At 36.6% G+C, this 17,813-nt stretch overlaps 2 protein-coding genes across 21 annotated transcripts in view; both read right to left on the reverse strand.

The window, feature by feature from the left end:
- Positions 1-227: 227 nt before the first annotated feature.
- On the reverse strand, positions 228-14,109 carry LOC114251019 (intraflagellar transport protein 81 homolog). Of its 3 annotated transcripts, none has more exons than XM_089730648.1 (11): positions 13,840-14,109; positions 13,157-13,362; positions 11,886-12,073; positions 11,439-11,560; positions 11,224-11,355; positions 10,351-10,482; positions 7,365-7,565; positions 5,474-5,593; positions 5,214-5,390; positions 4,755-5,141; positions 228-312 (listed from the first exon to the last, which is right to left on the reverse strand). In XM_089730648.1, exons 1-11 carry the CDS (start codon positions 13,984-13,986, stop codon positions 277-279), a joined length of 1,848 nt encoding a protein of 615 aa, XP_089586774.1. In that variant the 5' UTR covers positions 13,987-14,109; the 3' UTR covers positions 228-276. The 3 variants fall into 3 exon arrangements, with proteins under 3 accessions (XP_089586774.1, XP_028040966.2, XP_089586775.1); XM_028185165.2 differs by lacking the exon at positions 228-312 and adding an exon at positions 548-4,403 and having other exon boundaries at positions 13,840-14,100; XM_089730649.1 differs by lacking the exons at positions 228-312; positions 13,840-14,109 and adding an exon at positions 548-4,403 and having other exon boundaries at positions 12,819-13,295.
- Positions 14,110-15,438: 1,329 nt separating this feature from the next.
- Positions 15,439-17,813, reverse strand: part of milt (trafficking kinesin-binding protein milt) — a 45,456-nt gene continuing 43,081 nt past the window's right edge. For 11 of the 18 annotated variants that reach the window (XM_089730634.1, XM_028185168.2, XM_089730632.1 and 8 more), the window contains one exon: positions 15,439-17,738. In XM_089730634.1, the coding sequence (XP_089586760.1) occupies positions 16,994-17,738 (745 nt within the window). In that variant the 3' untranslated portion in view covers positions 15,439-16,993. The remainder of the gene's footprint in view (positions 17,739-17,813) is intronic. The other 7 variants (XM_089730642.1, XM_028185167.2, XM_089730643.1 and 4 more) reach the window with 1 other exon arrangement.

The following is a 17,813-nucleotide window of genomic DNA, read 5'->3' on the forward strand; positions in this document are numbered from 1 at the left end:
TACCCATGGTGGGTGGCGCATTTGCGTCGTAACCACTTAACAGCAGGTGAACTGTGAGCTCGTCCACCCATCTAAGCAATAAATAAAAATATTCATAAAACAAGTTGGCCGTGGCATGGTCATTGAACCGAATACTTTCCTCAACTGTCCTTTATATATTTATGTACATTAAATAGTTAACTGGTTCATCTCAGTTTATTTCTGGGAACACCTCCCACGTATTTACAGCCTGTGTTGTGCATTTTCCCTTCTAAGCCGACGAAGCTTCGAAGATATTTACAATGAGATCAAAGAAAGTTCTTCGATACGCTTCTGTAACAATGTTTACTTATAAAATTAATTCTGATCAACAAATTCGAATTCATAGAATCTTTCAACTTTCTTAACACTCGTGTCATGAATTCACACATAGCAGGCACCATCTTTCATTTACAACCATTCGCATATGATATACAATGGCCAAATACATCATATGTTTGAACTCAATGAATTAGGATGTAAATAGTTTAAAAAAGGAACGCGCTCGTTTGAAAATAAAACAATTCAATTACAACTAGTCGGTAGCGTATTTCTTTATTTAATAATCTTTTGTTAAATAGTGAACATAATGGGTTTTGCAATAACGAAGTTCCTCACTGGTAAACAGAAAAGAAAAGAAAAAAAAAAGATGTGTGATGTCGTGGGACACCGGATAGGAACGAAGTTCCTTATTATAAAAATATTAATTTTAAGTTCTATTCGAGGTATAAAGAAAATAATTATTCGGGTATACATTTTTATTGTGATTTTTTTATTGGTAAGAATAAAAATAATCGCAAGGGTCAACCACTCCGCAGTGCATTGGAGTAGCCTCGCCCTGGGGGAATCGCCTGCATGATAACGGTATCCCCTACGCCAGGTAAGTATGATTTAGCAAGAGAAATACTGTGTAGCATCTCGTCACCGCGATTCAGGAATTGTTACGTGAAACGACATCTGTTGATAACAAACTAAATAGAAAAAAGTGTCGTGACAACTTTTCGTAAGATTTTTTTCCGTCTAGCCCCCTTTCACAACGCGCGATAAGGAACTTCGTTCCAATTATACTGCTGACAAAAGTTCTTTTTTATTGTTATTGTAGGCAGTCGAACATACAGCCCATCAACCAGATAGAGAGTAGTTGCTCAGAGACATCATCTGAATGTACAGTACAAACACATAATAAGAACTGAAGTCTCTCCGTAGATAGTGTACAGAGAAACACACAAAGAAGAAAATAGATAGAGTGAAGAAACGTAGTTTCTATTATAGCTAATTACAGAAGAAAACGTTGTGATAGGTTACTAATCGTATAATGTACTAGCTGAGTCCCGCGATGTAACCCGCGGTTATTGTCGTACCGCGGGTAACGCCTCGAGGCGAAGCTAGTCTAAAAAAAGTAGCCTAAGTTACTCTTTATATCATCAGACCTATCAGTGAAAGTTCCGTCAAAATCGGTCAACCGTTCCAGAGATTAGCCGGAACAAACAGACAGACAGACAAAAATTGTAAAAAACGTTATTTTGGTGTATGTACCGTGTATACCTAGTCAGGTCATAAATTCTGTCACATGTTTAATGTAAAATAATTGAAACAAGTTTCATTCATTATGTAACTATTCATATACCAAAATGAACTTAACAAAACATAGATTCTTATGACACTAAAGTTTATTCAAAATGACCTCCGTGATTTTGAATACAGACCTTCAATCTGCGCGGCCAGTCGTCTATCGCAGCACGAACGAGGTCCATGTCAATATCGGCGGCTGCCTTAATCAAGGATGTCTTGAGTGACTCCAAATTGGGATGAGGCTTTGAGCACGCCTTTTCCTCCAAGTGTTGCCATATCTTTTAATCTAACGGATTCAAATCTGGACTGGAGGAGGGCCAGTCTTCGTGCCGGATGAAGTCGATTTCACGCGCCGCCAGCCAGTCTTGTGTGCTCTTCGCTCTATGAGCTGGCGCCGAATCTTGTTGGAATACCCAGTGCCTGTTATCGAACATGGTATGAGAAACAGGTTCCACAAGGTTCGTCAGGACTGTATTTTGATACACAACTGCATTCGTTTTTACACCTTTCTCACAAAAATGTACCTCTGCTAAGCCCCAATAAGAAACTCCCAACCATACCATGAGCGAGGATGGAAAATGACCTCGTTGGACACGCGGAATACGGTTGCTCGCTTCTTCACTACTGTGTGCGTACACCTTATCATTTTGTTTGTTGTAGCTCTCTTCTACGGTAAAAATTTTGTCATCCGGAAAAAGAATTTCCCGATATTTTTTTCCCGCGTACCGCTTCAACAAAGCGCGGCATCTCTTCAGTCTCAGGTCCATTAGACGAGCATTCAAACGATGTCCTGTTTTTCTTCGATATGCCCGAAGCCCTAAGTCTTCATTTAACACCCTTTTCACCGTGGTTCTGCTTAACCCCATCTGAAGGGCCAACAGTTTCTGCTTACGTTTGGAATTTCTTTGAATTCGCGCCTTCACAACTTTTATCACTGCTGGAGTCCTAACAGACCGAGGGCGACCACTTCTTGACCTGTCATCTACACTAGAGTCTTCATTGTATCGTTTGATGGTACGATAAACGAATCTTTTGGTTATATTCAAATTTTTCAGTATGTTAAAAATTTGAAATGGCGCGTAACCGCAACGATGCAACGCAATAACTGCAACACGGTCTTCTTTAAGCGTCCACTCCATATTTAAAAATGAGTAAAATTCTAAAAGTATACATTTTTTTTTTCATGAACAATTCGAAATTCGAATTCAATAAACTTTTTTGTGGCCAGCATTCTAAAAGAAAAGTTTTTACTGTGTGACAATACTTATGACCTGACTAGTTATATTCATATGTATGTATAATAGCCGGCAAACTTCTTGAGCATTTGTCGACGTAGTGGGGGTAAGTTCGCGCATGGTACACTCACGTGCAAAAACAATATTTACTCTGCGTCATAATGCTATTAAATTATTAAAATCAACATATTATGTATTTAATATAGGTTAATAATTGTAATAATTTAATCTTGGGGTAAAATAGATATTCCTTCTATTTAGTCAAAACTAGAGCTGTTGCCAGGTCTTGGTTCAATTGAAGCGAAGCTGGTATTTGTAATTTTTTTTTCGTTATCATAATCATGACCATCATCGTCATCACTGTTTTCATCACCCGAGTCGCTATCATCGTGATGAGTCGACATAGGGCTCATCGGTGTAGTTTACAACTCGGTCGGTTCGGTCTTCTTTTTTGTCTATAATTAATTATTTTTTGAAGATATTCGATTCGTAGTAATCGAATGTTACTTTTTTCAATTACCAGCTTCCGATTACTTTCTGTTTTTTTTTTCCATCATTCTTCATTCCGAGCCATTAAAATTTATATCTTCTTTAAATTTTTCGAAGCCTTTCTCTACGATACGGAGTTTCGCTGCTTGTTATTATGATTACATCTTTTTATTACAGATTGAACGAAACTATCCATTCCGGTAACTTTCTTCTTCCCTGATCTTTTCTTACCCGGAGTCCGAAACACGGCGAGCAAGCCAGAGTCTTTAGCTTCGTTAATAATGCACCTAGCAGTACTCACTGATGTTTTTCTTGCTTCCGAAGTCTGTTTTACTTTTTCCATATCATTCTTCTCCTGTTTTATAATGAAGCAATATACGTCGTACACAATTTTTCTACCCTTTCTTTTGAATACTACGTCATAGTGTATTTTTTATAAAAAATCAACAAACACTCAACATATAGCAATGGCAACAAAGTCAACAAGCAATTATAACAAATAACTTAACGATTAGTAACGATAGACTTTTTACTGTACGCAAGCGTACTTTTGGGAGCAAGCGGAACGAAGGCGCGGTGCGGGGCGCAAGGTTCGACTGATCTACCAATAACGCGCTCGATACGATTTCCCCTGCCGTCGCGCCTCACCCTCACCACCAAAGTGATCTAAAATTCGGTTCTGCGCAGTCAAGGTCATTTGCTCACGAAGTTTGCCGGTTACTATAGTAAAAAGCGGCTATTTCAATATTAAAAACAGACACACCAATTTTATTTATATGTATAGATGTATGCATTACTCGATTCTTAATCTTTTCAATACACAAAAATCGATTAAGATACAGAAAAAAGTTCGTTTGTTTGATTATTTGTTTCTTCAATCAAAGCCTTTTTTGAAACGTTAAACGTAATCTTATAATTATTTTATGTAAGTGTAAGCATTTGTGAATGTTGTGTGATGTGCATTCGTCCCTGGCGTGCAGCGGGCGCATTACGGGCGGCCATCTTACATCGGAGCAATTTCAACGTGTTCTCCCATAAATTAGTTTGCTCTTCAACTACACCCTGACGAGAACTGATAGCCGTTTGCTCCTTAATAAAAAACCAAATTCGTTAATTAGAATAAACTAGATTTATCGACTCACAGAGATTAGAAATATTTCTCAGACATATGACATATATTACTGGTGGTACGACCTCTTGTGAGTCCGCGCGGGTAGGTACCACCGACCTGCCTGTTTCTGCCGTGAAGCAGTAATGCGTTTCGGTTTGAAGGGTGGGGCAGCCGTTGTAACTATACTGAGATCTTAGAACTTATATCTCAAGGTGGGTGGCGTATTTACGTTGTAGATGTCTATGGGCTCCAGTAACCACTTAACACCAGGTGGACTGTAAGCCCGTCCAACAGTCAAAGAAAAAAAAATATTTTTTTAATAGCTTTACCTTTTCCAAATTCTCAACGATTCGTTTCAAATCCGAAACTTTTAACTTCAGGGCCTCCATTTTCGATGGCTTCCTCGGGGACTGCATAGAATTTTTCATTTCGTACATTACGATCTCTTGTAAACTTTCGGCCTTCGTTATTTTTTGCCTCAAGTTTTTCCATTCGTCCTCTTTGCTGTTCAATTGGTCAGTCAGAGTTTTCACTTGATTCTTGAGTGGCTCCATTTGTGAGGCTATATTAATGGACGTTGCCTCGTATACTCGCTTCCTTTGTTCGTATTGCTGTTGGACTGATTGAAACTCTTCTTTGACCGGTTTAATTTTGTCGGCGAGTGGCTGAATCTCTTGACGCACTTCAGACAGTTTTTGCGCTGTTTTTGCAACTATCTATTTTCCAAAGATTTATTTTATTTTATTTATAATGTATAGGGAAGATTTAAGAGTAGAAAGCAGACGTACCTGAGATAAATCGTGGAAAGACTTCTTTCCCAAGTCCATGCTGTTGTCGTCGTCTTTGCTCAAGAGATCCTTTTCGTCATCAATAATCATTTTCTTATGGTTTACTAAAGCCATTTCTACAGTAGGATCAGCAACACTGATTATTTGTATAGTGCGTGCTAGAATTCCTGCTTCACTCTAAACGTAAACGACCATTTCCAATATTAATAGATCGAATTTCAACCAACAAAATGTATACAGTAGGTATATAATTTGTTTACCTTCAATGCCAAAAGATTGGCTCTTTGCCTTTTATATACCGTACTCTTTGTTCGTAACGAATTCACATATTTCTTGAGTTCTTCGCCTCTCAAAACCGTATCCCCCAGGAGCTGTTTCACCTAGTAAAATCAAATTACATTTTTCGTAGATTACAATGTAGTTTGATACTTCACGTAAGGTAAGTACTTTCTGTCTTGCCACCGCGGATATCGAAAATTACCTTTTGTTTCACCGTTCGGAAAAAATCTCAAGGGATTTAAGTACAAACAAGAAACTTTACGAGGTTATAACATCAAAACTCAAGCAAATGTAAATCAAATAAAAAATGTAACATTTACCCGGCGTCGATTAAAATAGCACCTTATCTATAGGTATTTAATAATTCCATTTCTTCGACATAATGATCGAATTCATTGAAAAAGGAAAAATGTTTTATGTAATCCCTGTAACGTATCCCGAGACATTGTCGTCAACAGGCCAGGCATCGATTTCGATTAAATCCTGACCGCTATTTGATGCGATTCCATCAGAAGGGAAATGCTATTCTACTTTTAGTGCGATGGTCGTGAGATAAAACGTTCGATCCTTTATTTAAAATCGATTTATCTTCCGAGTTTCGTCAGGTTTATGCAAACAAATTTAACTTAACAATTGAAATTTGTATTTGGAAAATATAAAATGCAAAGATTGTATGTAAACAGAAATAATATAAATTTAGTTGGGGTTTTCACGCGCATAATCCTTTATGATAAGATAAAACCTTCTAAGCAAATTGGATTATTAGTACAATCGAACCAATATTTTCAAGTGTGTATTGCAAATGTCCGATAGAGCAGCTGTTTGGAAGAATATTGTAAACGAAACGTAGTTTATTCGATTATGCTATATTGGAGAATTACGATTTATTGAACATCCCAACATTTTAATGTTAATTACAATAGATCTTTCGATAAGTCATTAACGCGTATTATTAAAAGTACAAATTAAATAATATATTTGATGTAATACTAGTAGCAAATATATTGCCTTTGTAGGCATTTTAAGCATATGTCCCATCTGATGGTGAGTGGTTAGCGATGCTATATATTTACGTGTATTTAATTTAAAGATACCGCCGGCGACAAAATAAGACCCGGACCCCGTGGTACAGCGTGGATTACAGAATATAATGTTTCATGTATGTTAATTTCAATAGACATCGTTTTGTTTTTGCGCCTGTCGTGATGAGAAAGATGTGTCATTGTATGAATAAATATGGAACGGAGCGTCTTCAAACCGCTAAGAGATATTCATCTCATTATTCACGGTAGGCAGCGGCTTGGCTCTGCCCCTGGCATTGCTGAAGTCTATGGGCGACGGTAACCACTCACCATGAGGTAGGCCGTAAGCTCTACTGCCTACAAGTGCAATAAAAAAAAAAAAAAAAATTCTTAGACACCATGGACAGCCTAACTTTTGTATGGCAGTTCCATTTCGTCTCAAGTTATTGGAATAATAAATAATGAATATTACTGAAAAACCATTTTTGACTCATTCAAAATAGTAAGTGTAATAAATTTTCTAAAGAAGAAAAATACTGATTATCATTATTATAAACAAAAAATAGTTTAATTTAAGGTGGTAGTAGGTACCATCATCGTACTTATTTCTGTCGGGAATTAGTCGTGCGTTTCAACTTGAAGGGCTGTGAGCTCTTTAATCCACCTATGCAATAAATAAATAAATAATTTTATTGCAACTGAAAACAAATTTGTCTTCTAAATCCCTTGGTAAGAAAATAGGTATTTTGTACGCGCGCACAATGTTGAAAACGATATCAAATTAATTTTAGCCGACGCCCGTCTCCCAGACAGACAGATTGATTGAGACAACGTTCCAATCGAAATTTACCTGAGATTGAAGATCGGCGAGCGTCGCCTCGTGCTGCTTCAGAGTGGCGGCGAGCTCGTGAACCCGCGTCGCGCTCGTCTCCTTGTTACGTCTGATCACGGCGGCCTGTTGTCTGAATGGAGCCAATTTGTCCTCCTGAGGCCCAGAGGTTGCTAGCTTCCGCTGAACTAATTGCTCCATTTCCCCGTTCACAACAGCGATCTATTATTATAATATATGAATATTTCAAATTTAAATACAACCACCATTGGCGCCCGTGGCTTCGCTCGTAACCAAATACAATTTGATAATCTCTATATATAAAAATGAATTTTGATTTTGATTTTTTCAAATCGGTCCAGTAGTTTCGGAGCCTATTCGAAACAAACAAACAAACAAATCTTTCCTCTTTATAATATTAGTATAGACAAAAGTTTAGATCTTTTATTTATCGACTGAGGCAATACGAAGTTTTACTAGCTGACCCGGCAGGTCAGCTAGTAAAACATAAAGCTATAAGACGATTCAGAAAGGTAACTACGTAAGATAGAGTAGGTAGGCAGTGGCTTGGCTCTACCCCTGGCATTGCTGAAGTCCATGGGCCAAGGTAACCACTCACCATCAGGTAGGCCGTATGCTCTTTTCCCTACAGGGTCAATAAAAATAAATAAATAAATAAAAAATATTTTTAGGTGAACAAACATATACATACATATGTATAAATACATACTGACGTACAGTCTCATTTATATAGATATGTATATATATATATATATATATATGTAAATGAAGCTCTCTTGGGCCTTCATTATATTTAAATTTCCCGCGCATTAGCTTCGACCATCATAGATAATACTATTATGATTTACTGGTGGTAGGACCTCTTGTGAGTCCGCACGGGTAGGTACCACCACCCTGCCTATTTCTACCGTGAAGCAGTAATGCGTTTCGGTTTGAACGGTGGGGCAGCCGTTGTAACTCTACTGAGACCTTAGAACTTATATCTCAAGATGGGTGGCGCATTTACGTCGTAGATATCTATGGGCTCCAGTAACCACTTAACACCAGCTAGTCCATCCATCAAAGCAATAAAAAAAAAGATAGTCGAAGCGAATACGCGAGAATTTTAAATAATAATAAATGAAGGGCCAAGAGAGTTTCATGTAAATATATGTAAAGACATTATATTCCTTTATAGTATATTTTTACAGCGCTCTATAGCTCTTATGTAATCATATAGATGGCCCTGTCGATAATGGTGACATGCATTGATATTGAAGGGTTGACATCTGCCATGTTCGGGCTTATTGTTACTAAATCAAATTGGATAATCATTATAAGGAATTGAGAGTGGTGGACTTTGAATGTCGTTTCTTTGTTTTCAGGTGAGATACCTATTATAGGTTTGCAATGTGAATGTACTGTTTGTTACTGTTGTGTACGTTTTAAGTTATTAAAATAATAAAACCTTTGTTTTCAGAGCAACGCCATGTTTATTTCAACTTACAATTCCTCTTTATAATTCCTAGTAAATTAAATAGAAAAAGTGTGATGTGTAGAAGATAAAAGTGAATATATATATATGTATATAATGTTGATTTCATATGAATTCTATATGTGGTTCCAAAGATAAAAATCCCTGCCACCAGCGCCGCGCCGCCTGTCCTGACACTAACGTAACAATGTTCGTCGGAGTGAACATGTCGCCCTTTTATGTACGTGTGCAAAGTCTCATATAAATTAGACTAACTAATCTCGAGTTTTAGGAGAACATACATACATTCTCTTTTGTATAAATAGACTAGCTGACCCGGCAGACTTCGTAGTGCCTCAATCGATAAACAAAAGACCTAAACTTTTGTACAAAATAAACTTAAAACATACAAAAGGAATCCGTCCGACGGAGGACATATCAAAGGAAAAACCAAATTGTTATTTTTATTTAATTCCGAGCATTTTCATATTTATTCACCTTTTAAACCTTCCCTGGACTTCCACAAATAGTTCAAGATCAATATTATCCAAATCGGTCCAGCCGTTCTCGAGTTTTAGCGAGACTAACAAACAGGAATTCATTTTTATATATATAGATTACTTCTATAAGTGTTTTTGGATTGTTGCTTCAATTCTACTGTCTAAAATATTGATATAAATAAATTTTAACCGATAGTATTTAGTGAATTACAATTATATCATAATAATTTACATTACATTAAGCAAAATCTCCTACAATCAAGTTCAATAGTTATATGTAGGTATCTACTTACACATGTATGAACAAACAATATCTACGCTCCACTCTGGGTACCCTAATTTACTCTCAATGTAAATAACCTCATACGGAAAATTCATAACTTCGAAGCAATTACTGAGCAAATTCAATATTAACTTATAACCAAATAAAATGTTGTTTTATCTTGCGTGGATTCGAATCTGACGTTTTAAAATTAAAATCATTTTATTATTTACTGCTTTCAAAGGTTTCTGTCCCTATGTCACTATGTATGCTTAAATCTTTAAGACTACGCAAAGGATTTTGATGCGGTTTTAATAGATAGAGTGATTGAAGAGGAAGGTTTATATGTATAATAACATCCATTAAATAGTGGAGAAATCAATAATAAATAACAGTTTCCGAAGCGAAGCGAGGGCGGGTCGCTAGTAAGTAATAATACAGACAAGTAACTGTCTATTATTAATAAAGGACCTCGTTCATTCTAGGACTTGATGGTGTGAAGCATCTAAAAACTCACTGTAAATAAAAGCAGTGGATTCAGTATAAAGAAGGGTCAATACTTGTTGCGGTAAGGGGGAACAGTAAAAGTAAAATTCATTGAACGAGAATACTTCCGTTCCGATTTTAAAAGTGGCACGGCACAGCCTTTATGTGTAAAGGCAGTGAGATAGATATATAAATAAATAAAACTCAGTTCTGTTGCAACACGTAACTGTGATGAAAGTAAGTTTTTTTAAATATAAACGAACTATAGATAAATATAAGTAAAACCTTATCTTGAACCACATGTAGATCCGATCGACTAGGATGTTGCTCGGCGGCGATGTTTTGCATAATGTTTAATTCCTTCTGTATGTGTGCTGCCTCTTGTGGTAATTTTTCTTTCACCAAATAACTGTTCAACTTAAAAATGAAAATAAAAAGTTATCGTAATTCTATGTAAATTGTGGCTAAAAAAGGTTTAGATTTGTTTACATTTTAATTGAAAATGAACTCATTTAGAGCCCAAATAAAGGTCAAATAAATTTAATCTAGGTCCCTAGTCAAATTTAACACATTTAGCCACTTACAACATCATATGTTGTAATTGGTGTTTATATTGGTATGAGTATTGGTACTATTTATTTAATTTTAATCCTGATGCCTATTATGAAAGCCGCAATCCGTATAACAACAAATATAGATCTATAAGTCTTTCTCTCTTGGATCTTTAGGTTGGCACTGAGCGGCCCAAACCGGTAAAGTAAATTCTCTAAATAAATAGTATATAAGGTATACATATAAATGATGATGAAACGATATTTTAAACGATTAAATATAAAGAGAATACAGGTTCCCGCATACAAACGAACAATCGATTCATCAAATTAATGACAACGCTACCTTTAAACCATATCGCATTATTACAGTAGGATCAACCTGCACGACTGGACAAACATAGTCTATTCCAAACCAGTGATTACGTAAATCTAGAAATTAAATCCTGAATATTGATTAGTACATAATCTGGAAGAATTTATACCAACTCTAATATAGTATCCCAGCATAATCACAGGACTACGAATACATAAGATGATAATGTTATATCGGGTGTATTAACAATGAAATGACTATGATATTATTATATTAAAATAAAATATATACTTGTATTTCCTCTTGTAAATGCTTAATGATATCCGTAGGGGTTTTCGTAGCAGCGCTTTGACCATGAATTACATTTAAATATCGTTTTAGCTGATCAGAAGCTAAATTCAATTGAGACTGTTGAGTATCGAACTGAAAATAACCAATAATTTTGTCACATTTTCATTTAAAATGAATTTAATTTTCATTATTTTCCTCTACTGCTACATAGTTACCTGAATCTCTAATTCTTTTGCTTTTTCTTGTTGAAGTCGTAACGTTTTGCTTAAATTCAATAAATCATCTTTATTATGAACATCTACCAAATTAACCTGAACACTTTCTAATCTTTTTATAACTAAAAAAAAAAGTTACAAGAATTAGTCAATATACAATATCAAAACTCATTGCCTATTATTAATAAAAGCATTGCTACTAATTCTGGATAAAGATTAATCATTATTAACTAAAATTACATAACAATTATTTTTTTTTTCGATAAGTTTTAAAATTAATAATAACAAAAGTGAATTACGGATACCATTATTTTTCAAAAATAACCATTGTCATAATTACGTTAGCTAACAAACTTTTGTGTGTGAAATATATCAAAAGTTTTATGTTTCACTGGCGTTCTCGACTCTAGTGTTAGGTATAGGATATGTCATTATATAGATCCTTACCCATGTCTCTCTCAACCGCCATCTCTTTGATATCATTAATGATTTCAGAAGCGTTCTCCTTTTCCAACATTCTTGTTCTTTTGTGAGCGTCTTTGAACTCGTCGATCAAACTTTGATATTGATCCAGCAGGTCTTGTATCGTATTGTTACGAACTACGTCAGAAGGTATGTCTGGTATTTTGAGATACCTAGAATTGTCTTGTTTTTTTTTATGATTAACCGTGAAAAGCCTAACGCAAATCTGCCTTTTCTTAAATAAGGATGAACTTGTGCTCGTGTGCATAATATAATATTAATATTTTTATAGGAGAGAGATCCTGAGCACGCAACAATAAATATTTCAGGTCGCGTAGTGGAACAACCCGGATAAACTAACTTACCCCAAATACGTTTTCAAAATATTCACATTTATCAAGTCTGACGATTTATACAAAATTAAATAAGAACAGAAATGAATCACAAGATTGTCGTAATCAACAAAGGTGAACCTGATACTGTTATTATCTTGGCTTGAAAGGATTTTTAATTGACTATATTTAATTAATTGTTACATTATTAGTTTTTTTAGAAATGAAAAGTTAGCTTATATGACATACATTAGTTCCAAAAGAAAGTTCCCATTACACATACCAAATAAACGCAATAATCCGGTTGGATATATTTTTTTATTTTTTTTTTATTGCTTAGATAGGTGGACGAGCTCACAGCCCACCTGGTGTGAAGTGGTTACTGGAGCCCATAGACATCTACAACGTAAATGCGCCACCCACCTTGAGATATAAGTTCTAAGGTCTCAGTATAGTTACAACGGCTACCCCACCCTTCAAACCGAAACGCATTACTGCTTCACGGCAGAAATAGGCAGGGCGGTGGTACCTACCCGTGCGGACTCACAATATAGGGTACAAGTAGGTATATTTTTAAATATCTTACCTTTTATACCAAATTCCAACGTACTGTTTAAGATTACTAATTGAAATTAATTCAACCATTTATCAAGAGACAACAGTTTTAATTAATACGATTTAGAAACATGAAAATCCTAGTTTCTTATTCCATTCAGTCTTCCAGATTAGACCTCTAACACTGGAATTTAAATTAAATAAAAAAAACCACAAATGCTCCAAATAATGGTAGACAGCGGCTTGGCTCTGCCCCTGGCATGGCTGACGTCCAAGAGCGACGGTGACCACTTACCATCAAGTGGGCCGTATGCTCGTCTGCATACAAAGGCAATAAAAAAAATACGCCATATAACTATTTCACCTTACTTTGCGAGATATGCTGTGTTTTTAACTTGTTCCTTATTCGACAAAAGCCAGTGTAAAACATGATGAATAGTTCTGGAATCACCGGCGAGAAGTTGGGACCTAAACCGCGTTGGCTCTACAGTGCTCGGCGGCCGATATTTCACGCTGCCTAGCATTTCTAGAAGACGAAATGATACCGTTTCAGAGTCGTCTTCATTGACGTCCAACTGTAAAATTTTAATTCAATATTTATTTATTATTCCGTGCTTAAAGGCTGCGGTAACTACGTAAGCTTCTGCTTTGTTTTATTTTTTATGATCTTAAAAAATAAACAACGCACTAAAAGTATCTCACTAGTGGGACTATTTTGTCATGATTATTTACTGTACGTAGGAAAAAAAATATTGTAATAATTTAGACCATTTTAAACTTAACACTAACAATAAGGTGTACTTGGTCCGCCGATTTTCTCGCCGGATCTTTTCAGTGGGTCGCGATTCCAATTCAGTTGTAGATTTTGCGAAGCACTGCTTTTGCTAGGGGTAGTGCTACCAAATTCTTCCAAGTTGAACCCGAGAGCTCACCTACCCATTCGGGCGTAACTGGAATAGCCCCTTAGGCTACCAGCAAATAGGTAAGGGAAAGTTTACTTACCTAAGAAATAGGGTTTTTCTACTAACAAGCATGTACCATAATAAACATACCTTTTCACCAGCTCCCAAATTGACAAGCAAATCAACTAGCAACTGAAGTAATTGCTTCTCATCGAGGGCATCAAATTGTATCAAATAGTAGTTCCTCCCTAAAGTTGAATTAATTTCTTTGACTATAAACTTAATTTGCTCCGTCATTTTCTACAAGCCCCTTGCACGTTTTATTAGAATTCAGCAAAAGACGTGTTGCCTTTACAGAAATAATGGTTTACATTTGTTGTTATAAATTGTCGTCATGGTAACATTGATTTAGAGCATAGATAATTAAATTAATATTTAAAAAGCAAAAATTACAAACGTTACGCTAGAGACAAGGTAAGTAAAATGTTCACTGTGTACCTGTCTAACTCTGTATATAGACATACGAAAACATGGTACAACTAGTGTTAGATGGATACAAGAGACATCGTAACGTCGCCGCTGTCACTCACCTTGGAACATAAGGTCGAATACTTAATTAGATAACAATTGCAAAGTCGCAAATGTTCATTGAGACAATTTTGTGTCTGCCCTATCTAATATCACTCGTATCTGCCATAAATACTAATGTGTTTCGGTTTATAGTTGTTTAACGGTAATTCCTGAGGGCAGAAAGGTTTTCGGCAATCTTATTCTAGATGCGGCAGTATGATGCCCAACGCCTAGTCTTAGACGCCGATGAATGTTAGTACTCTGTGAGTTTTATAACCAAAAAACATGAGCAACTGAAAGCAGCGCTCACCAAGCATACTCTTAACCCAGAAAATTAGCAAAATAATCAATACCTTTAATGTAATTGAAAGTTAGAGATATTCTAAAGTATGAAGCGAAGGTTTTGCTTGGGCTCTGATAGCTGTATCACACAAGTCATCAACACGTTTTGAATATTGCTAGCTCTCTGCCCGGTGCCTCCGCTGCACGGAATTCATATATAGGCAGAGGGTGACCCGTGTTCAGTAGTGGGATGAATGGGGTAGAGTAAAGATCCTTTATTCCTTTCCGCGCTCCAAAACATTTGGCCATAATCGTTTCAGTGGTAGGGGATTTTGAGTGAAAATGTAAGATATACTTTGGTATTAAAAGTATTAGACGGTATACCATATAAGAGTATTTTTATAAATTACAAAAACTTTTTTGAACATCCGCTTTTAAAGGAACCTAAACCTATATTACGTATATAGCCAATTAATCTCAAACTGTTAAATAAACCTATATTAAAAGGTTTTGCAGTTTTGGAGAAAAGCGTCACGAACAAACAGATCGACAGGTAGAAAATAATTCTAGAAATGGCTAGCTTATATTCTACTGTTGCTCCTAAGTGACAGCTTTGTTTTTTTTACTTTTTTCAATGTACAGACAAAGCGGAATGTACTCTTCTATTGTATCTATATTTATTAAACCCTGTATCGCCAAATATACAAAAATAATTAATTAAAACAATTAATTGAAGATTTTTTGTCTTCTTTATACCTAATCAGATTTCAATTTCCATTTATTATTTAGTAAAAAAATTAACGAATCTGAACAAGTAACTCGTCGTCATATATCTCATTTTAATTAAAACGAGACAAACAGACTTATTCATTCCGAAAGGATTGCAATAACACAAACTTCATTTGGATAATTATATTTCTTTTTTGTTACAATCATTTATCATTGTGTTGTAATCGTCAGAATCTTAACAATTTTCGCTTACATTATAATGAACTTTGTGCCTACTTCAATTATGTTAATCACTCATCTGATATAATGTAATATGCATTATCATATGCTACCACCTCACAGCCTTTACCATTTTACCGAAAACTTAGTGATTGTGATTCGTTTGTGATTTATGTCATGACTGCAAAAAAATAATCACCATATTAGTTAGTATTTAAACTAACGAAACTCCACTGGCGCGATGGCGTTATAACTATCTAGCACCGATTTTAGTAACCTAAATAAGTCGCAATTAAAACAAATCAACTGGTCGCGTGTGGCAAAACGTAGTGCAAGTTCTCAATCATTTGCAATAAATCTTCTTCGAGCTGCCTAGCACCCGTCTACATGCGGCCTCTTGCAGTAAGAGAGGTTATTTCCAAATAAAGTTAAATCTAAATATAAATAAGGTGTTACAATTGACACAGAAAAAGAAATAATTTGCACTAACGTTTTCCATAACAAAAAATAGCACTATTTCAGCAGTATTAGGATTCAATATTAAATTAAATTTCCTATTTATAGCTACGGTACGCACCATTAACCTCTAAATTGTAATTATTGAATCAAATGACAATTTATAAAATTATGAAAATCGATATTGATTCTAATGTCACTAATATTGATCATAAACTTATTAATTTGTACTCTTCTAAATTAATGGAAATTCAATTATATACAATGACACAATACAAAACTATTACTAAACAAGTAATCATATCAATCATATGCACGACAAACAACATTCAAGCTAAAATGAGATTTGGAATTTAAAAAATGATAACTAAATTTAAATAAAGCATCTTCACTACGGTTAAGTCTCACTATTTACCTATAATTATATAATTATTACAACCCTTACGATACTACAGACTTTCCGGTGACGGAATTGTTTCCGATAATTTACAAATCACCGTCAATAGATTGATTATAAACATATTATAAGAAAATATTGTGATGTTACAAAACTACTTCGAACGTATTATTTCGCACATAAATATGTCTTGAATTTATAGAGAAATTGTTCGTCGCCGTGATTGTAATGGACGCACAAGTTAACGAGATAGTCCACTTTTGCTTAAATGAATGAGGCGTGGGAATGTTTAAACTAGAGCTACATACGTCCGCTACGAAACAAACACAATCGCGGTGCAACACTTCGTCTTGCTCACTCTGCCATCGGTCATTTATAAATGCAGGAAGCGACGAGATGACCGAACATAATATAAATAAATAAAAAATCGTCAATATAATCTAAAATTTGAGAAACCTAAACAATAAATACACAAAATCAAAACATAAAAATTGCAGCATCCTCTACTGTAACGGCCGATGAAAAACAACAAATCGACAATAGTTGGACAGTTAACATTCACAAAAACAAATCGAATTATTTCTTAAAAGCTCTTCAATCAAGGAAGAATGTCTAACGATATCAAACAAACGCTAAGTTTCCAAATTAACTTCACAGGAGTCCACCTTTTCTACCAAAAAGCATACTGAATGTGCCCAGCGGCGAGGCATGCGCGGGTGGTGCCGGGCCCCCCAGCGGGCCCCCCACCGTGCCTAGATCTGAGCGGGGGCGGGGGGCGCGTGCACGCGGTCGCCGGCCGCGGTTTGGAGCGCTCAGCTCTAACGCCCCCGACCCTGGTGTTGCTGGCACTCCTAATGGCGTTTCACTGCTCTCCCCGCGTTCCTGGGGAGGGGCGGCCGGGGATCGCAACGTTCGTTTCAAGCACGTCAGTTGTTCCATCGGACTGCGATGTACAAGCCCCGTGTAAAGTGAACCCGGCGTCTGCAGGGCGAGCGGCGCTGGCGAACCTTCGGAGTTAGGTGAGGTTCCGGCGAGGTATCTGCGCCGCAGTATCGACGTGCCGCTCGCAATGAGCGAGTGCAAAGAGGGAGGCGCGTCACCGGGGCGAGGTGTGGGTGGCGGAGAAGAGTCTGGCGAACCCAGTCGAGGGCTGTTGGCGGGGGTGGCGGTCGGCGTGAAGTGCGGCCGCGAGGGTGGCAGACAGACTGATTCTCGCCTGGAGTGCACCGGGGAGACGGCGGCGGAGGAGCGGCGCGACGTGAGCCGCGAGCTCCACGCGGTGCCGAGTACACTGCTGGAGAGACTGCTCATCCCGCTACTGCACACGCTGCTCACGCTGCTGCCCGCGAGGCTGCCGTCGTTGGGATGTAGCACGGTGCTGTCGAAGCACACGGAGCTTTAGCAACGGAATAACTCGAATGAGTTCAATTAGTTACATTATGAAACGCAATCCTGCAAAATCTCTGAGATT

Source organism: Bombyx mandarina, chromosome 10 (assembly GCF_030267445.1).
Source record: "Bombyx mandarina strain Sakado chromosome 10, ASM3026744v2".
NCBI lineage: Eukaryota > Metazoa > Arthropoda > Insecta > Lepidoptera > Bombycidae > Bombyx > Bombyx mandarina.